Here is a 24,313-nt window from a genome sequence, read left to right on the forward strand (position 1 = left end):
GGAAACATTTGGCTACAAAACGTCCATTTTTAGACATTGAGCTGTTTGGATAAGCACTTAATTTACGATGGTCTTTGGTGATTTAACAGGTAACACTATATACACCCATTAGGTTTTGTTCCAATAAAAGTCTAATTGCACTTAAACTGTCAGTTTATAATTCTTTCTCTACTAAATACATTGATTTAGAGCAGAGGTCTTCAACAGGCGATTCATGGAGATACTGCGGGGGGGGGGGTTACAAAATCTTTGGTTGATTAGACATTTTTTATACATATTTTTAAATTTTCCCCCCCAAAATTAAATTTCGTTAAATACACATTAACATAAATACAACATATTGTAGTAAAGGGATAAAGAATACCTTAGTATTAAATGCAGAACGATAATAATAATGTATATTTATAAATAGCACTAGTTTCATATAGAACACATATAGTAGGTAGGGGGTCCATACTTAATCTCTCCATCAGTTTGGGGGCTGAAAAACGTTGGAGATTTAGGGATTAGGGCCCATGGTCGTTTCTATAATTAATTAACACTGGTTTATATCATAAATTTTTCCATATGCTGAGTCCCAAAGATACTTAGTGTTTAAAAGTCATGAACCCACGAACAACCACACGGTCTGGAGTTTTTATTAGCACGCTGCGTCTATTTCTGTCCGATGTCTCTCTGAGGAAACAGCCCCAAATTAAAGTAAATCCAAAGCACGGTGATTTAAAACCGAGAAAATCCAATCAACAAATCTTTACATATAAGGAGCTCGGGCCACGAACAGTTTGGCCCCGGTCAGCGTTTTCTAGTGCCTGCACACAACGGTCATTGTGCTGATTCTCCAGAAGCAGCTGCTTTTTTTTATTTACATATTTCTGTTGAAAACTGCAACAGTGCCACCGCTGACGACCTGTTGACAGCTCCCTGTGTAACGGCCGACATCTTTCCCTGACGCGATGACGCAGTGGGTTGTTGGGGTATTGTTTCGAGGATGATCTAAAAATACCGGAGCGGTGGACGTGGTTCTCCCGCAAATGTGCTCCCCCCCCCCGACCACATTTTTGCCCAGCTCTCTCTGTCTTTTCCAGTCCCCACACATTCCGGCTCCTCTGTGTACCGTAACACGCCCGCGCCGGCTTTCCCTCGGCCTCTCCGCGTTGTGAAAACCATCCGCAGTGGCATCGAAAAAAAAAAAAAAAAAATGACGGACATAAATCGAAGCGAGCCCCTTAATATGACATTTAATGACATGTGCAGCCTTTCTCCACACTTTGCCCCCCTGTATGGTCTGCACGTGTGTGTGAAAAATCCTCGCCGGCTGTTTTCCGTGTAAACTTTTGCAGCCAGACATCCCTGCACACATCATGGCGCTCACATGCCTACACACCTGGTTAAATAGCTTCTGCAAAGGGGTGATTGACAGCAGCAGAGCTGAAGCGCGAGTGTGAAAGTGTAATAAGCGCACACGCCGCTTGTTTTTCAACGCCACGCAATCTGCTCTCCGCTGGCAGCTGCGCAGCGTAATGTATGGAAATTTACAGCCGAGTATAAAAGGAAAATGTGCTGTGTTCACTGTTCTCGTAAAAGGGGTGTTTGAAACAATAAAGATACTCAGCATCTAAGTGTCTTGTCATGTGGTTAGCGCCTTAATTATCCCTAAAAGCCAATAGTCATAAAGCGATTATTAGAGTATCCCCCTCCGCGGCCCGTGGTGGTGGTGGTGGTGGTGTTACTGCGGCGTCGCCTTCTTTGGATTTTCTGTGGAGACATTTGGACGTTGTGTTGATCGATGATGTCCGTCCAGCTCCTCTTGTGTTTATGCCAAATTACTCTTGGTGTTTCTGCGAACACGAAACGTCTTCCTGTGCTCCGGAAGAGCTGCCTGCTCTGGGCCTGATTAGGAGAGTAGAATCTGTCAGAGGTTTCTTTAACCACCGTGAACACAGGTCGAGTGAACTTTAGTGCAGAGGGAGGAATAATCTGGGTCAAGTTGTAATTCAGTTGATTTAGAATGAGTAAGTGAACTAAACCGGAAACGTCGCCCTCCACCTGGTAACGTTATTACCCTGATCGAATTATAACTAAACATCAAATTGGCACCACATCCAATCGCTTTAACTTAATTATTTTATACGGGCATGACAATAAAAGACTCACAGCTGACAGCGTTACCATATTTCAAAGCCGCAAGCGTTGAACAGTTGAATCGCGTAGTGATGCAGGAAAGTTCGCCTTTTGTTTCTAAATTAACACGTTCTACTGCTTGTTGAGCTGCAAAGTCTAAACTCAACTTTAGGACAAACGCAGCCACACTGGCAACTTTCTTCTTTTTTTTTTTTTTTTTTGAAATATCATCAATTCGGTTGGAGCCAACTAGGAGTGGGAAAAAATATTGATATTGATATGGCATTATATCACAATACTTTAGCGCAATACGATATCAATATCTTATAGTATGGAAATTTTAGGGATGATACCGATTTTTTTTTTTTTTTTTTTTTTTCTTTTTTTTTTTTTTTTTTTGCATTGGCCGATGGCTGATACATGCTGCTCCCGATTTTTCTAGGCTGATATTTGGAGCTGATGCTGTTTTTTCTCCCACCATTTACATGATAAAAATGACACAAAACGATGACAAAGTCTCAATTTAACCAAAAACTTAAACATTTATTGAACTCAAAGAATATTTAATGCTCTTATGCATACAAAATAAAAAAATAAACTGGTAAAATGAGGAAGAGCACAAGCAGGGGCGATTCTAGCGTCAGAAAAATAAAATAAATATTTCAACTCTTATTCTTAGGGATGCTCGACACGTCTGTGAGTACGAGCACGGCCGATACGATACCAGTAAAATCGCAAATATATAGGTCGATCTCTAGTCTTTAATATCGTGAACTCCTCCACGCCAACTTTTTCCGCACAAGTGCAATAAACTGGAAATGGATCATTTGGATTAATGTTGTTTTTTGACTCAATTTGTCCAATGAATTATCACTGTCATCTGATGCACATATATACAACGTGTACTTTAAGCTGCATTTAAAAATTGTCAGTGAACTATGTAGGATATTGCAGCATATGGTAATAATGTATCGTGACTCAAGTATCGTGACTCAAGTATCGTGATACGTATCATATTGTGAAGTCCTTGCCAATACCCAGCCCTAGAGCCAACCCAGAGCTGACACGGCAAATTTGAGATTTAGCAAACTTGGACCAAACAGTCCTTATTTGAGTTGTGTGGGCAAGAACAATGTTATGAATTAATCTTGGTGAACCATGTAAAAGTAACACCAGCAACTGGCCGACCAGTGAGACTTTGGTCACACTCCAGACAGCAGACTTCACTAAGGACGTGTTGTTACCATTGCGCATTAGTAACGTTAGTCTTTTTATTTCCTCAGCAATTGTTTTCAACATTTATTTTTCTAGGACTGTCTTTAGACTATAAAACCATTATTGGAATTCTGTTGACTCATTATTTTCTTTGACCGAGTATCTTAAACACTCAGAGCCAGCGTGAGTACTCCACCCAAAGTTTGGTCACATGTCTCCTGTTGACTCAACAGGTAACCCTGTGCTTTGCTAGAGTGGAGTAGTGGAGCTCAGTAAACTGAGTTGGGCCGAGCAAGTCTTCTTAGCATCTTCTTAATTTTCTACAGAACTGCTCTAAATGGAAAGACTTTCATGTCTGATCCCTCAAAGTTCACGACATATGGATTAGTTTGTGTTAAGCCTATGCTGGTGCTAATTCTTTCCCTGGCTGATACTGGAAGACTAATGACAGGTGGTGTTTAGTGTGGAAATGAACCAACACATTTGCTTAATATCCTTCAAAAGAGAATAGTATATTCAGAGTTTTAGAACAAGAGTGATGAACGTTGCGTAGGGACAACAATGCTTCAGGGGTCATGAATCTGGGTCACCGTTGGAAACCGCTGCAGTCGTTGTGCAACCTATTTGACTGCAGCTGCTACCCTCCGTGAAGAAGCGATTATCAGACGCCTCACTCAACCATCTTTGAAGACGGATTTTTCGGGTGGAGCTCCGCTTCAACCGAATTGTCATCCACGTATGCGCCAGATTCATGACTAACAAACGGGCGCAAGTGAAATCAGACGCGGCGGCGGCGAGAGCGCACACATTATATCTTCATAACTGACAGACTCTCTGGCGTCACTGGGAGAAATTAAATGAGGTGACACGGGAGCTATCCCGCTGCTCAAGTCTGCCAGCTTTCAATCCGTCTTTCTTCTGCAGCTGTCTTGACTCTGGATCCCGGCTCGTGTTGCGCCGTAGCACCTCTTGCACTCTCCGCCTGCTCGCAGTATTGATGATTTAATGGAATCAAGTATAATAACAGAACCGGAGGATTTAAAGGGCTGAAGTCTCGGGCAAGAAAAATGTGCAGCCATTGTGGAAAAATTGGGGAATTGCAGAGATTTTCTTGTCTTAATTCTTTAATTATCTCCAGAAGAAAATCGTTTGGTTCCCACAATCTGTGGGTCAGAGGTCTCAGTTGGCTACTATTAAGAGTTGAAAGGAATTTGGTGTCTTGCAGAAACTCGGCTGCAGTTTTCTTTCCTAATCTTTTTTGTTGTTGTTGTTGCAAAAATTGACATTTCCAATTTTTTACCATGATAAACACTGGATGGATTTGCCACTTTTGGATCCAATGGACGTTGGCGTCCGGTTATTTCCGACATTACAGGTGTTTTTTTTTGTTTTTTTTCCCCCTGTAGTTCTCGTTTCTCGTCCGGCTTCTGTTTCGCTACTGTAAACAAGACTTTCTCGTGCGGTTCTCTTTCCTGTTGAAACAAAAAAAAAAAAAAAAAATGATTGAACGCAAACCCACTGACCGGTGGACTCGCTGACTCACATCACGTTGCCTAGACCAGCCTCGTGTCTTGCGGGAGCCGGGGCGGCACGAAAATGACAGACCGGCACACTCGATTTACGACCAGCGAACAGGGTGGCTTTCAATTTTAGGCAGCCCTCGATTGAGACATCACATAGACCCAGACTCTCCTAATTACACACACACACACACACACACAGCCAGGGAACAGTTATTGGCTAGACACTGACTGCGGAGGCAGATAGCCTTGTCTAACCTCTTGATTTAAACAGTCTGGAGAGAAAGGAGAAGAGAAACGCACATACAGTCACACAAACGCTACCGCGGTCATTATTACACATCGATTTGCCCACAGATACAGGAACGATGCAAGGGAAATGAACGCGATCGATATACAAAACGCCAAGGGAGGGCGGATGGGGTAGCTGGGGGAAAATAAGAAGGCACCATGTGATTAGTGTGTAGCTGCGTACAATGGCGTCTATGTGATTACATACATACATTAGGGTTAAGGCCTATTTTCCTTCTGTGTATAATTTTCTGTGTTGTATGAAGGTTATTATTAAATGAATGTCATCCACATAATTATAGCATCCTCCTCCGTGTTGTGTGCACGATTTCAGGGGAGTTCGTGCGACAATGGCAAAGCACCAGCGCGTGTCCGGCCTGTCTCCTGTGGATCTTTTGCTTGGATGACTCCTTTTTTTATTTCATTTTATTCATTTTTTTTCCTGTTTTCGAGCTGCTCCCCTCTGCTTTGGGCCACTGTGGCTTGGCCGGCTGGCCGGCACCGTCTGTGCCGAGGGGGGCTAAATATAGCTCACTGCACCAGGAAGAAGACAAACTGAGAGGGGGGTGGGGGTAAATATAGACTACCTTCATGCAATTAGAGAGTCGAGCGCTGCTGGGGAAATTTTAGGGAACAGACGGGGGAACTTTCCCTGAGCCTGTTCTCATCACCGGCTTTGTTGTTTTGGCCAACCGCGGCGCTCTCGGCGTGAGTCATCACGTTTATCATGACCCACTTTGAAGGGTGTTTACTCATCTTTATGGTCGTCGTAATCCTGCTTTCAGACCATATGTCCATTTCGCATTTCTTCCGCACTCTTAATAAAAACATTATTTCAATAAACATCTCCGCTGGCCGCACCGTCCTCGGTGCTAATGCACAACAATCGATTTATCCGAGGATCTGGTTCAAAGGTCCGTACGCGTGATAGCCACAATCTTGCAAGTTAATTGCTTGTCAAACTGGGTTAGCGGCGGCTAATAAAATGTGGAACATCTGTGTCAGGTCGTATGAGAACACGCAGTACCTGAGGCCTGTCACATTGCGCGGTGTTGCAGTCAGTCAGTTGTGTTGTGCATTGTTTCATTCAACGCTTTGGTTGTTTGGTTTGAGATTTTTGTTCCCCGGTGTTTTGACACAAGTTCGCTTTGGACTGGACGGCTCTGATGGCAGAGTCGAGTAGTCGAATAAGATGTCACCCTTCTAAACATGTCTTTCACCACACGATCGAGCCGTGCTTGTGTTGTGAAGCCATAAAATATTTACTGCTTTGGTCCCGCAGTAAATCACACTTTAGTGTAAGCATCTCATAATAGTTGTTGTTGGACCTCAGGAACTTTGTCATATTTCCTAAAATTGTTGGATCAGTCGTAGCTCCTGCTCCAGGATGTGTGCTCTGACCACGAGCCCGGACAAAGAGTTACATTTATGCTTTTGCGTCGGATCGACGCAGCTGCTCCCCGGTAGCCTTAACGTAGGGCCGGCGCTGTTGAGAGAATTTACACTTGTGAGATGTGCGTCGTCGTCGCTGCAGAAAACACTGGTCTGTGGCGAGCGTCTTTGTGTACTTCAGACAATGGCGTCTGCAGTTGAGCAGCTCATGTGGAGTTAATAAACGTTGAACAACACTTACCTTTACTGACATCACGGCAAACACAATAAAGACGGAGAATGTCAGGGTAGATGGTGTGACCTCTCCAAGCCTTTCTGACGCATCCTGCACCGATCACAGTTGTGAACTGTCTACGTTGCTGCAGCATGTGGTTACATTTCTGGGGAGGTCTGCGATGCCGCTGGTAAAACATTGCCCGTGCAAACGACATCTCGTGGTGTTGTACGAACAGTGAAGTTTGGGAATTATTGAAGCTTTATGTCCAACAGCCCCAGGCGATAAATAACATGGAAGAGATGCCAGAACTGTGTGGTGCAAAAGTGCCATCTAGTACCGCTATTTTCAATTCACGACCAAAGATTTCACAGAGCTTCTCTCACAGCTGTCTGCTTACTACGCCAAAGAATGAAAGGGGGCTTGATGCCCAAGATATGCTCTTCACATTGCAATCTTTGGAAAGTTGCGAAACCCACTCACGGTGCCCCCTGCCCCTTTTCTCTCAGTTAGCCAACTAGCACCAATCCCGCTAACCCCTTTCGCAAAGACTTCATATAGCTTTCGTTTAGCGGATGTCCCACAGAGAAATGTTCTACCGTTTAAACTTTAGTCACCAACTCTAAAACCCTGTTAATCTGCAGACAATGCCAGGAGAAGACGGCTGAAACTCAACCTCTTGAGTTATAGCGGCGGTGACATTTCCATACATGCCCACGCGCTCGCATGATGCGATATGCTTAAATGCGTGACACGTATCTTTTAGTTTTCCCCTCGTGCTGGCACACGTTCACACAGACTTGTGCCTGTAGCAATAGGTGTCCTCAAACACACACACACACACTACTTCATCTCTTTATTCCGGCCTCCGTCTTCTTTTTCCAGACGGTTTAGCTGTAATGTATATTCCTGTTGTTTGTTTTAGGGTCACCGTGTTCCCGGGCAGATAAGCCGGTACAGATATCTCACATTACATACTGTAATGAATTATCCCAATGTGTCGGTGTCGTAATATCTATTTCTTTTTCCGTGGCTGTTGTATTATCGTTTATCCTGTATCTCACTCATTTCCCCCCCTTTTTTTCTCCGTGTGTGTCTTTTGTCTTCCAGAGTGCTGATGTCAGTGCGTCGTCCTTGGGGAAACAATCTGGTACCACTCAGAGATCTTCAAGGCTCCGCCTGCTCCTCCTGTGACAGCCAATCACGTCGAGGGAGCGGCCGGATCGGATGTGGGCCTGTAGCACTTTGACAGAGACTGATGGAAAACGTTTTTTTTTTTCTTTTTCCTTTCCTTTTTTTTTTTTTCAGTTCGCTTTCATCTACTTGGTTGTGGAAACCAACAGGGATGTGTGCCAAATGACATTCTTAAAAAGACATGAGTTGCTCTCATTCCTTGAGTGAAAGCAAATCAGAGAAAGGTGCAAAAATGGAGAATGGTGAGGTTTATTTTTTGTTTCTAATTGGAAAAAAAAAGAAAAAAATAACTAATCATAAGGAGCTCAAAGGTGTCTGATGGGGGAAGTATATATATATATATATACATAGAATTATATATCTGCTCAAAAAGTGCCTCATTTTCAGATTGTAGCCATTTTACAAACAACTGAAGCTTTGGGTTGTATTTTTGTGCTTGATTTGATGTAGTTAAGTAAAAAAAAAGAAGCAGAAACTAAAAAGTGGGGCCACGTTCATGTCCTATAGGATGAAAGTTTGCGGTGATGCGGGTGACACTTGGAGTTGGTTGTGTGACGGTGGAAATACTGTGTATGGTCAATACAATAGACTAAAGAGTTGTTGCTTTGTTTTCCTTTATTTGTGGCACCTGCGTCTGTCTGGATTATAGACACTAATATATAGAGCCACATAGTCTCACTCGCCAATTCATTAGGTACACCAGTTAAAACGAATACACTCTAATTCAACAGCCTTGCTCTAAATCTTAGCTTCATAAATGTTGTGGTATTCAGCTTTAGTCTGAAATAATGGAAAGCATTTTGGAGGTTGTGGTGCTATTGTATTGTGTTTAATTAAATCCAGGTTAAATGTACCACAATCTACATCCTCCTTACATATAAACTGAACATTTTAACAGTCATGAAGGGTTATTTAGTGCAGGACTGTACCATTAGAATACATTTGTTTTCACTGGTGTACCTAATGATTTGGCAAGCGAGTTGACACTTTCCGATTAAGAATAACGTCATTGAAGCTGAGTTTACAAGTGAAGAACTTGTAATCAATCCTACACGACATGAACGTGGCATATTTGCTAAATTTAATCATGATAACGGTACTAGCAAGCTGCTAGCCTTCGTTTCTACTGTGAGAAATATTAGCATAGCTGCTATTAGCTTTCTGGTCAGTGTTGTTTTCCTCCTTTTCTCTTTCACTTGACTTTGTATCTCTCCACTTAACTTTCGTCATTCAACGAGCCATAAACGAAAGTACTGAACACGTATGCTTGAGACAAAAGGCACTTGTAGCAGGGAATGCAGTAGCGTGTTGGCTAGCTAAAGCCAGGTAGATCAGATTAACGTATTAGCATCGTGCCAGGACGTAAATTCACCGTCCTGCTGACAACAGCTCAGGGTTATTCCCCTGATATAGAGCCAGGCGATCCCATTAGTGCTATTAGCTTCAGACACTTAAGCCCTTTCATCTCAGGATGCTATATAACCCTCCCTACACACAGCTGAGGACCCTATCAATAGCCATGCTAATGCTAGCTTTGTAGCGGTCAGCAGCACACTGCTTTTAGCACCTGGAAGGGGGTCAGTTCTCACTTCAGTTCTGTCAGCAACAAATAAATCAAACCGCTTATTTGTTCTCAGCTATTTTCTACAATACCAAACATTTTAAGAATTTTTTTTTGTTTTCATTTTCTTCTATCTCCTTTCTGTCCTTTGCGCTTACTCTAATCTTCGCTATGCATCAGCACTTAAGTGCCTGTCTGTCTTATTTGTCTCTGCCCCATCTTAGCAGCTAGCACTAATACACTTGTCCTAGCAGAATACATCGAGACTATTTTTGTGTGTATTTTTGTTTTTTCTCTTTTGGCTGTACAGTTCCCGTAAAAAAAGACTTTTTGTCCGTTTGTTCGGCGCGGCAACGATCTCGGGCTTGACTGACGGCAGTGGCCCTAATCTGAGGTGTTATGGAGGACTTAATCGTTGCAGGGCCGCCAGTGCCAAAACAAACAACAACAACAAAAAAAAAAAACTGACTGAGTTGGTTGTTTCTCTCCGACCTCACCTCAAGAAGCAACTTGTCTGGACGCTTTGTTTTGTTTTGAACTCGTAATCTTTTGTGTTCCCCTATTGTTTTCTTTTGCGGCGGGAGCGAAAGGACTGTGACACATCCCGCCTCGCAGGCCACTTTCTCCCGGAGATAAAGGTCATCGTGAAGACTTGGGTATGCTTTAACCTTGAATCTGCCTGTGATTCTTGACCGGAGGATTAAAAACAAATGCATGAAGAGAAAGGACGGGCCACAGTGAAAACCAACACAACCTGATGTCTCAAGGAAAAAAAAAAAAAACAACAAAAAAAAAAAAAAAAACATGTGTATCTGTGTAGCTGCAAATTGCACTCATGTGTTTTTTCTGCCTGCTTTTGGGAAGTTCATGAACTTTCGGGAACCAGATTGGGATCTGCGGTTTCCCCTAATAGTGGTCACTAATTCAGAAAACTATTCGAAAGAGACTCGACACATGAATCAAAGCCTTTCCAGCCGGCTCGCAGGCAAACACATGATGATGCGTTGTTTCTAATGTGTTTTGGAAATGTTCTCGTATTTTAACAGTTTTCAGCCAAATGCTTGAAGGTACTTGTAGTCTAGAAAGGAAGCGCACACACACACACACAAACACACACATTGCTTTCAATCCTGACGAGCAGACGTCATTATCCTGCCATTTAGAGCCTCCCTCTTCGAGCTCTGAGCGTCTCGTGAACTTTTGAATGAACAGTTTTACTTTGTCAAACTGCCTGCAGTCTGGAAACCTCTCCTTCGGCTGCCTGTGGCGAAGTACGGTCTCATATCTCGAATCAAGTTCCCTCGGGGGGGAGCGCTCAGGCAAGCGGGGCTTCAGCAGTTTCAAGTGACTGTGTGGTTTCGTTCATCGCGTTGAATTTGTTCATAAAATGTTGCAGGAAAAATGCTGCTGCTGTTGTGAATTGTCTCTGTCTATCCCTCCCGTTCTCCTGGGGGATGGTACCGAACGGGAATATTGTGAGATTTGCCATTGATGTAGAAAGTTTTACTTCTGTTGCTTGAGAAAAAAAAAGAAAAAAAAAAGTCTGACTAAAAAGAAAGAGGGGGGAAAAAAAAAAAGGTTTGTGGTGTCTTTTGTTTCTCGGGCTGGTTTTGAGTGATGTAATGAGGATAATTGTTAAGTGGCAGGAAAAAAAAAAACAACAAAGCTTCTGAACTTGTGTGTGGGGGGGCGACGTCTGCGTACGCCTTCCCACTCGCCATCTTGCGGCCGCGACCACGGCGCAGATGTCACACTGTAATGTGGAAAAGAAAACAGCCTGATCACTATCTACAAAAGCCTCTCTAGCTGCCTTAGTCACATTCACCACTCCCATTGATAAGATCATTTGCACTCCAGGCTGGCATCCCGCCAGCGGAGTTAATCGCTCGTCTTACCGGGAATTTGACCAACGTGGTGTTTGCTGTGTGAGCTCAAAGAGTTCCCCCTCTGTCTTATTTGATACTACCGTCTCACTCTGTGCTCAGTTTAATTAAATAAGCCCAGTTTCTTATTATAAATCAGTGCTTCTCTCTCTCTCTCTCTCTCTATGTTCCTATTGTTGGCACGTACAGTGCAGCTCACAAAGTATTTGCAATCCTTTGAATTTTCAACATTTCTGCTTAAAAATGACTCAAAACATCAGCGGATTTTCACACAAGCCCCGACAGTAGACAAAGAGAACCGAGTCAAAACAAATGAATTCATTTATTGTGTGAGGTGCAACAGTATGTGAACCCTTGTTTTCAGTATCTGCTGTGACGCCCCCTTTGTGCAGCAATAAGAGCAACTAAATGTTTCTGGTAACTGCTGATCAGTGGTGGACGGTGACCTGAAGGATTTTTAGCTCGTTCACCATCAGGCCTACAGAACCAGTTCAGTACTTGTGAGGGTTTCTTCCTCACATGAACCTGTTGCTTGGGATTAAGGTCTGGACTTTGACCTGGCCATTTCAGGACGTTTAATTTGTTCCTTGTAACTCGTTAAAGCCCGAACACATCGATCGCCGGTGATACGCTAAAGCACAAGGTGTTTGAATTACCGTAACTCACAGTGGTGTGCTCTATCGACATGTTTAAAGTGTGGCTTCGTGACATCTCAAGGGTAAAACTAACTTAATTTTTACTAACAAATCCAACTTCCCAGTGTTCAGCCATAGTTTGAATTTTGTCCATCAGAGAGTTACGGTAATTCAAATACTTCAAGTCTTTTTAAGGGTTAACCATTATTTTGTAGAGCTGTGTTCTTGGGCTCGCTGCATGACCCAGTTTCTCTTAAGATGTCCTGACATTTTCTTTCAGAATGTATCGATCCATCAATGATCGCAGGCCATCCAGGCCCAGATGCTCAAGGTTTTCAGAAACTTCCTTTGTCCGTGGAGACACTGAACAGCGTTTGTAATCATTACAATGATTGGAAACACTTCCCCTTACAGTTTATTTGGCCTTGAAACCACACCTCACATGTATGTAATGGTGGCTCCTTTTTACTGGATACACAAAAACTCGAGTACAATATTTCATTTTCATTCGTGTAATGGGGTTTCTCTTTGTCTACTTTAACGACCTGGCTGAAAATCCGCTGATGTTTTCAATTACGCAGAATTCATTAAAGGGCCATTATGGGATCTTGTATCCTTCAACCTCCTCCTCTTCCACAGAAGGCCAAACGACCAAGCTGGGTGTGACTGTGGGCCGACTGAGCCACTGCAGGAATTAATAGCAATGAGAAAACACACACAGGCCAGCACCTGCATGCACACTCACTTCCCTCATTCACTAAAAATAAGGTTGGCGCGGGCAACAAAAAAGCCGAGCTGCACCTGCGTGACCGAAGAAGCAGCCCCCACGCCCACACCTGAAAGACCTGCTCCGCTTCCTCCCGGTCCCATTACTTCACATCACGGTTCCCGTTTCATCAACTTTTGTTGACGTGCATCTAAAAACCAAAGTCAGTCCCGAGGGGGTTTCAAGCCCTACTTCAAGCAGATCAGACGTTTCCCCATTTCTCGTGATCTCTCGCTTACACAATCAGTGCTCCTGATTCGGCATCTGACTGTAAACATCACCGGCAACAGATCATGATGGCTGCAATGAATGAACAAATGTATCTTCCTCGTGATGCACCCAGAGGCACAAAAAAAAAGAAACTATACAGTTGCCCTCACCCACGTTTTGGTCGCAAATCAGACACATTCTCACACCAAAATGAATGATTTCGTGGACAAATAAAACGAGCCATCAGCTCTCGGATATGACGGGAACGGGCGCAGCTGCCGTGTGGGTTGTCGTGGCGACGGGCACCGACAATGCCCGGCTCCGCCGCGGTGACACCATCTCCGGTCGAGAGGAGAGAGTGAAAGAGCGCGGAGGAGGAGGAGGAGGAGGAGGGGGCTGGACGGAGGCCAAGGGGGGAGAGGACACGGAGTTCATTCTCAGAGAGGTGCTCTGGCCGGAGGCCATCAGGTGGAACTGTTGTGTCTGAGTGGGCATCCTATCATCTCCTCATTGTTCGGGTGTGATACCGTGTCTTTGTGTTCCAGCTCACTTTACAGTTAGACTTACACGCACACACACACACACACACACAAACACACACCCAGACGGCCGTACAAACACGCTGAATAAACCCTCTTGTTTGAACAGGGACGGTTGTAGTGTCTCACGTGAATTAATCAAACACGGGGTTCTGTGAGGACTTTGTCTCCTTGAAGCTCTGGATCATATCACATGATTTTTTTTGTTTGTACATAGCGAGAGTTGTCAGATCGAAGGGCTGCGTGTCAAAAGTTACTTAAATACTCACAGATTGCTATGAGCGAGACGACTGGTTGTGATTGAAACCCAAGAGAAAAGTGGATTGTGAACGTATTTGAACCTCAGTAAATGCTTTTGGTGGGACGTGTTTAAGTTAAAGAGATTATATTTAAGTTATTTAGTAATTTTTCTACTTTTATGCTCTAAATGTAAGAAGAAAGAATACAGGGAGTCACGTGGGTGCAGCATCCAAGATGGCCGCAAGTTAGGGGCGCTCTCGTCCTGCACATGCTAATGTTTTGAGTTAATAGTGTAAAACGCACATTTTCAAGAAGAAAGAATACAAATCCTTCAGTATTATATAACAATTGGTCCAATCTAGCTTTAAAAAGGACCTGCACAATGACTGCAACTAGATCACAGTGTGTTTCCGTACACAGCTGACATTAGACAAAGTGACTGAACCTGCAGCGATTAGCATGAGACAGAGAAACCTCCATTCCACGTGCAAAGATCATTTTGCTCCCAATTCGAGCCTTCGCGCATCTGTTAAGCAAACCGAAAAACACTCTTAAAGCTCCGAGGAGGAGGCATGAATTTAACATCAGATGCATGACTCGGCCTCTTTGATGAGGGCTTAAAGTGCTTCTTTTTTTTTTTTTTATTGCTTTACACCACTGGGTCCGTGGCCCATGCAGGCCCGTGTACATTTTGTGCCGCTGCACGTTGGCAACAATACAGGAAGTCTTCCTGTCTTTATGACTTCCTCCGAGGCGCGGGCCACAGGAAGTTCGCTGGATATAGGACACGGATGTAGCTTTTGTTCCCATGGCAGATGTGGGAATGTTCGTGTCACTATTATTCCATGCCCTTAAATCGCTTCCTTCCCATCATTCACACCGGCTCAAGTATGTATTGGACGTTTGGCCTGAAAATACAGAAAGTGGAGCTAAAGTTACTGAGAGCAGCGCAAGGCCAGAGTTTTGTGTTATTTTTTTCTTTTTTTTTAAAGGATTTTCCCCTTTAAATTAGTCAAACTAAACCACATAAATGAGCCAATAAAGCCCCTGAAGCTCCCGGCCTTCTTTCTTTTTCTCCCCTCAGACCTTCCATGCGGGCTTAAGGGCAAAGTTAAACGGCGTAGACTCAATAAAGTTACTTTACACACACACACACACACACACACACAGTCACGGTCAAACCGAGTGGCTCCGATGGCTGGGTCCGTCCACGGCATGCCATGTGAAGTCATCCAAGCCACAAATGCCACAGCCAACGCAACCGTTTTCTAATGTATTTCCAGCTCCCTCTTCCTCGCCGCCCCCTCTTTCACATAGTCTACTTAGCCAAACAAAAAGCCTTTCTCTGTCTTCCCCTCCCTCTCTCCCTCTCCCCTTCCTCCCCCTCCTCCTCCTCCTCCCCCCTACCAACCAAACTCTCACTCCCTCGCTCTCTCCGGCCTCGTGTGAGAAATGTTTGCCGTGGTCGTGGATCTCGCCCGTGTTTCGGGATGCGCACGCAAAATCAGCCCCGTCGCTCCGCAGCCCGTCGGTTGGTCTCGATTGAAAGGGAGTTTGAAAAAAGACAAAAAAAAAAAAAAAATGTGCCACATGGAGCGACTGACGGAGGGAGAGATGGGGGGGGGGGCGAGATGGAAGGAGGGAGGGAGGCGTATTAGGGGAGCCGTGGTGGCGGTGGGGATTGTGAGGGCCTCTGTGCTTTATTTTCCTTGAAAGCTCCCTGAAAACCGCAGGCACATGGTACAGAATTCCCCTCGCAGTAGGAGAGGGTGGGAGGGCCAGCTTTAGCAAGAGAACACCACACAGCCTGTGATCAACACACACACACACACACTCACACACACATACAGGGGATATAAGTGAGCATGCATGCTTGGAAAAAGAAGGGATTGTGCGATACCGACACACAAAAGGCATGCACAAAAACCAAAAGGGACCTTTGAAGAGGTAGACGGGCCTACGCCTTGACATGCCAGCACAGGGAAACCTCATAACATCATATCACCTTAATTCCTCCCAGCGCTATGGGAAAGTGGACAGCCCTACTTTCCACGGGTATTGGCGGGCTAGTAGTGGTGGTGGTGGTAGTCGGGTGGAATGAGGGGGGAGGGAGGGGGCTAATCCAGTGTACATTGTGTTTAAATTTGACTGGCAGATCCTTTCAGGAAAACAAAAAAAAAAAATTAAGACACAACCTATCGCCTTCTCCTCCTCGAGGCCCCTTCTGGCTGGCAGATCAGGGGGGGTCACGCACAGAGGGTGGTATTTAGGTGGTAGGCCAGGAAAAGGTGAAAGGTCGCGTGGTGTGAGCGGACCCGCGAGGAGCCGCGGTTCAACGTGGACCCGGTGCCCCCGAATTCGATTGGCCGATCGATAAAAAAAAAAAAAAAAAAAAAAAAAAAAAAAAGCACTTAAAACGGCCAAAATCCATAACAGCACTTCAGCAAGTTTGACGTGTTATGCAAATTGCGCTTGGCTTTGTGCAGCGCGTGCGGCAGCAAACTGGACGAGTCCTGACATCTAGTGGAACGCCTGCGCAGATCAGGACTTTGGTGTGAAACCCGGAGCAACATTAGAGGCGAGGCGGACGAGATAATCCAGAGCACAATCTCGTGACTGCAGCTAACAAACACATTCATTACGCCCTGATTTTCCTTCACGGCTCAAGTTAAGGTGGGTGGGGGGCCTGACCGCACGACGACTTCCTCGGTAACCCTTGTGTGTGCCTATCAATGGTTTGGCAGGCTCGGGGGAAGGCTTTGAAAAGCAAGATCAAGTTTTTCCGTTTGGTGTCGACCAGCGTGTTGAAAATCTGCTCGTAAGCCCGAAAGAGGAGATGGAAAATCTGTGTCAGCACGCTGAACAGCCACTGTCTGCATGGGAATGAGGACACAAGGAATGGGAATACAGTCAAATTTATAAAAAGCCTCCAGGATGACCTTGCTCCTTTTTCTTCTTCCTCCTCTTTTCTTTTTTTTTCCCCCTTTCTCGTAGTTGACTTTATGCAAACCTTTTGCCAAATGAAGCAAGTGTTACCCTCACAAAGTCACGTTTGACCTCTATCCGCCGCTTCCCCGGCCGAGATGAGTGAGGCCGGGGCTGGAGGACGTCACTTAGTAGAAGCGCCGCGCAACCAGACGTAATTTACAGCACGTTCCCAGAAACGCAGTCAGCCGCTCGTTGTGCCAGGTGACTGGTGTTTAACGTTGTGAATAAAACAATACCAGAAAGCCGAGCCAATACCGGGAAAGCCCATTTTCAGCCGAGTCATTTGCTTTCTGGAAGAGTGATTATGGAAATAGCTAATGGCCATTATTCATTCATGTCATTAGCAGAAAATATGTTTTATTTCATAAAAAAATAAAAAAATACACTCACTATTTTTTTCCAGCATGTTAACTTTGCAAAAACGTACGTTGTAAAGCTTAAAATGCTTAATATTTTATTAAATTTCTGTGTTTTTGAAGCCGTTTGCTAGGGATTTAAGTTTTTGCATGGATCAGTTTTGTCTGGCTTCAATCCATCACATAATCGAGTGCTTGTTAGACGTGTGGGTCTGGGTGTCCCCAGGTCCCCACTATTATAGAATCAGGTGAATTCAACAGCACCTATAGACTTTAACTACTCATTTACACATTATGCCATTTTTTTTTAAAATTTGCATAAAAGCAGAAGTGTGAAAACTGTTTGCTCATTTCATACCCATACCATTTCATGCTTTTATTCGCTCGAGGCCAGTTGCCAGGCAACCGGTGGACAAGTTAATGGTGCCAACACTTTAAACTATTCCTGTAAAACAATTAGGACCAAAAAACGACGACTTAGCAACAGAAGACTTTGAGACAGATCTGGAGAAAACTCAAACAAACAGGCTTCGCGATTGTTTGCACAAGAACAAAACCACTTTGTACTTTTTTCCAGCTTTTATTGGAACGCTTCAGCTCGTGTCTGTGGTTTCATCCGGATGAGACCGTCTCACTGACTTGAAGGAGACGTTCCCAGCCGATATCCGTAGGTACTCCAGCTCCGACAGGTCTTCTCCGCCGTCCCGACCTCCCGTGACACTCGACGAAGCGTCATTAAAATCTCCGCTTCCTTCGTTGTCTAGGAATAAACCTGACGTTTCAAGTTCATCGCCTGCTTCTTCGCTCGTCCTCTGCTCGTCCTCCTTGACCCCTCCAACATTCTTGCTTGTGTTTTTCACACCCTGTGCGCCATCATCAGGGTTTAAGGTCCAGTTACCGAGGCTTCCGTTTACCTTGTCCGTGGCAGTCCTGTTTGGGAAATAAACCTCATCGGTTGATGTGACCGGCGCCTGGTTTTCAGCTCTGACGCTGCTGAACGAAGCACTTCCCACAATGTCAGAGTATGTGACGGCTTTGACTCCGGCCGGGCGCTGGGGGAGCCTGACAATGGCCGAGTTTCCGGTGTCATAACCTGCGGATCCGTTGAGGTTTTTGCTGCCGGCGTGTTTCGCCTTCACGCGCTTCCCTCTTACCGTTCTGCTCGTGGACGATCTGAGCAGGGTCGCCTTCATCGCAGCGAACTTTCTAGTTGTTCTCGGCTCAGGTGTTGTTTCGGCTTTGGGGCTCGCTGTTGATTTGAGCTGAGCTGAAGACAATACGCCCGGCCTCCTCTGTGAATACTTCCACTGTTTTTTGCTGTGAGCATGTGTAGTTTGGTTGTTGACGGGCAGAAATCCATAAAGGGGGTACTCAGGTGTGAATGTTCTGAGGGACGGAGATCTGCCTGCAGCCTTTAGGGGAGGTTTAAGGTCTTCACTGCTGGCCTCGCTTTCGCTCACTCCTGATAAACTGTCGCTATCTGGCTTTGTTTCACCTGCTCGATCGCTCGGCGTGGGAATTCCTCTCGGTTGCCAGGCCTGCGCCCTGCTGAGTTTGAGGCCTTGGTGGAGTGCAGCGGACACGTCTGGTTCTGAGGTTTTGGCTCCCTCAAGTGGTCGAACGTTAAATCCTTTCAGGCCATAAATTCTTTTGTAGACCCTGTAAGGTTTGTGGTTGAGGCTTGCGTTCATACCTGCGTCATGTTCTGGCAGCTTGAGTCCAGATGTGAGGGGCCGGGGAGTGGAAACGGTTGCGATTTGGATTCCAGGAGAAGGTGAGGGATGAACTTCGGGCGTCCTCTGAAGATCTGGCGGCGCTGCGGTCGTGGGAGGTGCTCCTCTTTGGCCAAAGCTGTACTTTGCCGACAAAGACGGGAACCGGTTTGTAATTTTAAACGCGTAGTCCTTTCCTTTATCAAAGCTGTGTCGCAGAGGGCTCTCTTTAGAACCCGACGGCTCCTTCGCAGCTTTCCTCAGAGGCTTTTTGAACCCTCTGAGGCCGTAGATGCTTTTTGCTGATTGTCCTTGTTTGGAGTCTTGCACAAACCTCCTCGTAGTCGTATCAACTCGACCGCCCGGGGCAGATTTCTCGCTGCTTGAGGTATCCCGGAAATGAGGCGTGTGGACAAATCTTTGCCCATCGTTGCTTTTCACTGTAACAGGAAGCAGAGGCAGTCGAGTGGGAGGTTGCGCTGTGGTGTGCCGAGGAGGGATTAAACTGAGGGTGGGTTTATATTCGGTTTCTGTCCGGCTAACGTGCTGTGGGACACGGGCGTCATGATACAGCACGTCGTTATTTTTCCTGCCAGACTCTAACCTGCTGTAAACTCCAGCAGCAATTTGCTTATGTGGCGTTGCGGCCACATTGCTCTGTCCTCTTGAAGCTTCTCGTCCATCACCCGTCACCGTATTCACCGAAGTCCGGGAGTCCTTGAAGAGATACGACTGGACCCTTTTATGTCCTAACGTCTCCCCGCTGCTCTCCGTGATGGATGACCTCAGTTTTTCTGGCCTTGGGTTTCTTTTAATAGCGGACGCCTCCGAGCCGCCGCTGATTGATGCCTCGCGAGGGGCAGGACGACTCGAGAAGCTGGGATATTTGCTTGATTGAATCCCGCTCGATGTACTCCACGGCCCGACCGCGGGAAGAACATTTGTCTCCTCGCGGGCGCTGTAATGGCCTCTCTGAGCGGGCCGACTCCAGAGTGCGCCGTTCTGAGATGGGAAGAGAGAAGAATGAAAAGACTTCCTAACAGTGGATTCACCTTCAGCGACTACTGGATAGACCACCTGAGGAACTTCATTCTTGGCATATTCGTGATCCCAAATCTGAGAAAAGCTCTGATGAAGCGGGCTTCCACCTTCTCTTGGAGATGATTTTCTAATAATCCCTGAGTTTGAACTATAATAATTCCCAGTCGGGGCTACTTGCTGGTTATTATGTCTAGGCTGCCATGCTCCTTCTTGCTGGGGGCGGCCTGTGAAAACGCTGCTCGTTGGCCTCTCTCCGCCCACACCGTGACCTCTCCGCTCTTTGGTTACTCTCCCTTGATACTCTCTGTTATCTAGGCCTCTTTGGCTGAAGCTGAAGCTTCCTTGTGCGAACAGAAGCGGGTTTGATGGATAGTCAGTGACTGACGGGGTTTCCCTAACACTCCCGCTCGTCTTGGTTTCGCTATTAGTTCCAGTTTCCGTCGATAGTGTGGCAACGGAGGAGGGACGGTGGCGGCTGTGTGGAGCGTACGCTCGTCTCAGGACACTGCCCCCGGCTCCGTTTTGTCCTTTAGCTGCCGTGGAACTGGCTGCGTTTGAAACAGAAAAATAAAGAGGATAATTAAATGTGATTGCCCCGGGCAAAATAACACACACGGGCTACAGTTTGGCTTTAAAAAAACATGGAAAATCTGGCTTTTTTGGGAAAAGTTATGTCTTTTTATTTATGTTGCTTCATTAAAATTGAGAGTGATTGAGTACTTTACTTTGAATTTGTCACCCGTAACCTGCAGTTACTAAAAAAAAACTCTGGGGAAAACAAAATCTTATCTAAAGTGCCCCGGAGAAAACTTTGCCAGAGGCAATGCTGCTTCCAAAACAATCAGCTGCAGCTTTCTTTAAGCAAATATGTCAGTCTCCATCTAAAACAATCAGCCTACGCGCCTCGTGCCATTATTCTGATTCAGCCACTAAGAGAAGCATTAGCTCGCTAATGCCGCACACTCTGCCCTGCTCGTGCTCACCTCTTGCGCCATCTGAATACGTGATAAACGTCATGACAGCTGCACAGATCAGCACGAAGACGCGGAGTCTGCGGAGAGACAGGGGCCTTTAAACAGAAGGGACTCAATGTTTTGGAGCTACGTGCGCTCAAAGCATTTAGCGTTTACCTTGAGCAGGGAGCACAACTGCTGAACATGATAGAGATCTTCCACCCAGGTTTGTGTGACGGGCAGTCCTTGTATTTTACTTGGCTCGTGTAGGGGCCTTGCTGCTCTCCTCCTTTTCCTGCTGCTGCTGTTGCTACTGCTACTGTTGCTTCTTCAGAGTCTAATCGGAGGCAATGCTGATCACCTGGCCTTGGGTTAGCTACTTCCTGGACCTGTGTGTGCAGGCTGTTTCTCCATTTCATGCAGAAGACTTTATGATTTCCCTTTTTCTTTGAATACAGGGACACGTTTGCCTTTGAGTTTGACTAAAAGCTAGTTTTATTCTAACTTTAATTTCCACAAACGCGGGCCAGAGTTAAGAGTACTTTTTTTTTTTTTTATAATGCATGCACTCTGAGTCAGCCAAACTCCCATCCGAAATTCATCAAGCACCCACGCGATGTAACAGAACAAGTCATTTATTTTTCATTAAATATGAGACACATATATAAAAATAAATACATTAGTGCAAAAGAATAAATATAAAAAATATAAACATTTATGCTTCATTATAACAATCGTTTTCCTTTTACAGTGCAACGGATCATTTAGGCAGAATTAAATCCTCGAGTTCACTGCGTGTCCACGAGTCTCGCCAGCAAAGTTTCGTCGTCACATAGTCCGCGTTAAGAAGGTGAACCACTGACTCCGAGTGCCTTGTCACATTATCCAGGGAGTCTGGGGCTGCTCAAAACATGTAGCAGGACATCATGGCCAGGTTCCTCAAGTCGTCGTTGGTCATGCAGTCTGCAGAGAGAGAAGAAGGCACATTAGTCTCATGCCAAGCTGGGTTCTTATTTTGGACACTGAAAGAGTTTGATCTGAGCTGAATAAAGTGCAGCTTGTCAGGAAGTCGAAAAACTGGCAATAAGGGAGACAACTGTACGATTGTACTTTTATATTACAGCCAATTTCACATGTATCCATTCATGTCTTCCAAGCTTACTTGAGAAAACATCTTGAGGATAGATTCTATTTTACTTTGTCTGAGGTGAATCACTTTGAAACATCCTCACCTTACATTTAGTGCCTAAAGCTTATACAGTACTGTACATGTTGGATGGGTTTATGTTGTTCAAGTGTGGTGCTTTAGCCTATTGAAATATCTGTCAACTGTGCAGCCCCACATTTAAGCAGAAACTTTGACACCTGTTCCCTGTCTCGTGTTACTCATAAACACAATGTCAGCCTTGTTAAAGTAGTAATGAATCGGTTCAGTCCACTCACTTCTTCCTCCTTGCCGTGCGCCCTTGCCGCTAATCTTCTTCCAGACTTTTCTCAGAGACTGCCGGAACTTCCCACCTCTGAAGCCCTCGGATGAGTCACTCTCCTCGGCTGGAGTCTCGGGGAGCGTCTCCTCCTCCCCCGCCTCCTCCTCCTCCTCCTCCTCCGCCGCCTCGTCTGGAAGCTGATCGCCCTCCTCCGGGTCCTCCTCTTGCTCGAGGACTCCCGCGGCCAACAGCCGCTCCAGGGCGCACTCATCCACCCTCAGCTCGGCTCTGATCATCCCCTCGCCGGAGACGGATGTGGCGTGTCGGCACAGCGGGCAGGCGATGAGTCTGCCCGCTTCCAGATGCGCCTCGCCGGCTCCGCGGGGCCGGGAGAGAGCCGCGAGGCAGCTCTCGCAGAAGGTGTGTTTGCAGTGAAGCTCCCGGGGACACCTCCGACCCGCGTTGTAGGTCCGGTAGCAGATCCCGCACTCGAGCTCTGAATACATGCCGCTTGTTGCTTGGTCGCTTTGGTCGCTTTGGTCGCTGTGGGCTGTTTGGGGTTTGAATGAAGGGAGCGCTCAGCGGTTGTGGTTTATAAACAGGACAGGACGTGCGATAGGAGGGACTCTACAATATAAACACAGCCAATGAGTCATCCAATATAAATACACGTGATCCAGTGAAACCAAGGGGCTGTGACGTGAGACGTGTAACACACGCACACACCCACTAGTCAATTGTCATAGTGATACATCTGTGTTGACAACAACTCACAGAGAGCGACTCTGATTCTAAAGAAAACGAGAGCTGATTACTGCCTACTACATGTGAGAAAAACAGCTGGAGTGATTGATTGATCACTAACTAATTTCCCTTCGGGGATGAATAAAGTTATCTATCTATCTATCTATCTATCTATCTATCTATCTATCTATCTATCTATCTATCTATCTATCTATCTATCTATCTATCTATATGTAATAAAACAACTGCATTAATTGATCGCTAGATGTAACAAAACAGCTGGATTGATTATCACCAAATAATACAACAGCTGGACTGATTGATCACTAGATGTAATAAAACAAGTGGACCGATTATCACCAAATAATAACACATCTGGGCTGACTGATCACCAGAGTGACTGGGATAAAGACTTTAAAATGCTTTATTCAAAGTCCCGTGAAAACAGCTTCAGGCATGACAATATTTAGACTCCACTTCTTTAATCCAACTCGACTTTGCCTCTTATGACCTTTTCAACCATTACCAAACGCTGTGTGCGTGGGTGACGTAAGCCTTTCCGCCTTCATGGTAATCCCTACACGTCCCTCCTCCTATCAGCAGTCCCAGTCTGAGTTCCTTTCATGGAGATATCCGCTGGAAATTCAGCCAACAATCACAAACTGCCGTTTGTGCTCCCGCCCTACTCCACTTTGCGAGAGTTGCTTGCTCTAGACTTTTGTCAGTAGTTCTTTTTTTTTTTTTTTTTTTTTTTTGTAAGCCTTCCCGCTTTTGCCTCATGCACTGAATTTACTGTAAGACATTTTCAGCCATGCAAAAAACAAAACAAAAACAGGTCTTCCCAAAAGACAACAACTCCCGGAAGAAAACACTTCCCGGCCTCTGTGGAGGTTTGTTTGGACTCTGGTCTCAATTTAATTCATTAACTTTAAAAGTCTGAACTGTTAGCAATCTCAACTAAGACATTGGATATTGTGTTGTGACTTTAAGGCCATCGTTTTAGCACTGTACAGTCCCAGTAGTTGATGAATAATGTGTTACACGTTATTTATTTATTACACTATTTTTGTGACCTTCACTGAGGACTTTATCTGTTGACAATAAGCTTTCCCTTTCCTGGAAGACATTCTGATAAAGGAGGACCAAAACATCCATACAAGGTCTTAAGCAAAACATACATACATAAAGTTTTACATTAATATTAAATCATTGTCTTATTCACGTTTGTAAACAGCTACAAGGACAAAATATATGGAGGTTTAAGTGGTTTCCTGTTGCAACTCATTGCATCAGCATGTGAAGGGGCTGAGG

At 45.3% G+C, this 24,313-nt stretch overlaps 3 protein-coding genes across 3 annotated transcripts in view; 1 reads left to right on the forward strand and 2 right to left on the reverse strand.

Moving 5' to 3' along the window:
• Positions 1-10,338, forward strand: part of si:ch73-335l21.1 (insulin receptor substrate 1-B) — a 46,084-nt gene extending 35,746 nt beyond the window's left edge. The window contains exon 4 of the mRNA XM_047594606.1: positions 7,864-10,338. Coding sequence (XP_047450562.1) covers positions 7,864-7,871 — 8 coding nt within the window. The 3' untranslated portion in view covers positions 7,872-10,338. The remainder of the gene's footprint in view (positions 1-7,863) is intronic.
• Positions 10,339-17,689: 7,351 nt separating this feature from the next.
• Positions 17,690-21,300, reverse strand: LOC125013725. The gene is made up of 3 exons (XM_047594618.1): positions 21,009-21,300; positions 20,862-20,929; positions 17,690-20,426 (listed from the first exon to the last, which is right to left on the reverse strand). The coding sequence occupies exons 1-3, from the start codon at positions 21,248-21,250 to the stop codon at positions 17,719-17,721; spliced, it is 3,018 nt and encodes a 1,005-aa protein (XP_047450574.1). The 5' UTR covers positions 21,251-21,300; the 3' UTR covers positions 17,690-17,718.
• Positions 21,301-21,450: 150 nt separating this feature from the next.
• Positions 21,451-22,840, reverse strand: si:ch73-335l21.4 (E3 ubiquitin-protein ligase-like). Its single transcript, XM_047594647.1, has 2 exons — positions 22,275-22,840; positions 21,451-21,794 (listed from the first exon to the last, which is right to left on the reverse strand). The coding sequence occupies exons 1-2, from the start codon at positions 22,762-22,764 to the stop codon at positions 21,736-21,738; spliced, it is 549 nt and encodes a 182-aa protein (XP_047450603.1). The 5' UTR covers positions 22,765-22,840; the 3' UTR covers positions 21,451-21,735.
• Positions 22,841-24,313: the final 1,473 nt, after the last annotated feature.

This window comes from Mugil cephalus, chromosome 1, assembly GCF_022458985.1.
Source record: "Mugil cephalus isolate CIBA_MC_2020 chromosome 1, CIBA_Mcephalus_1.1, whole genome shotgun sequence".
Lineage (NCBI taxonomy): Eukaryota > Metazoa > Chordata > Actinopteri > Mugiliformes > Mugilidae > Mugil > Mugil cephalus.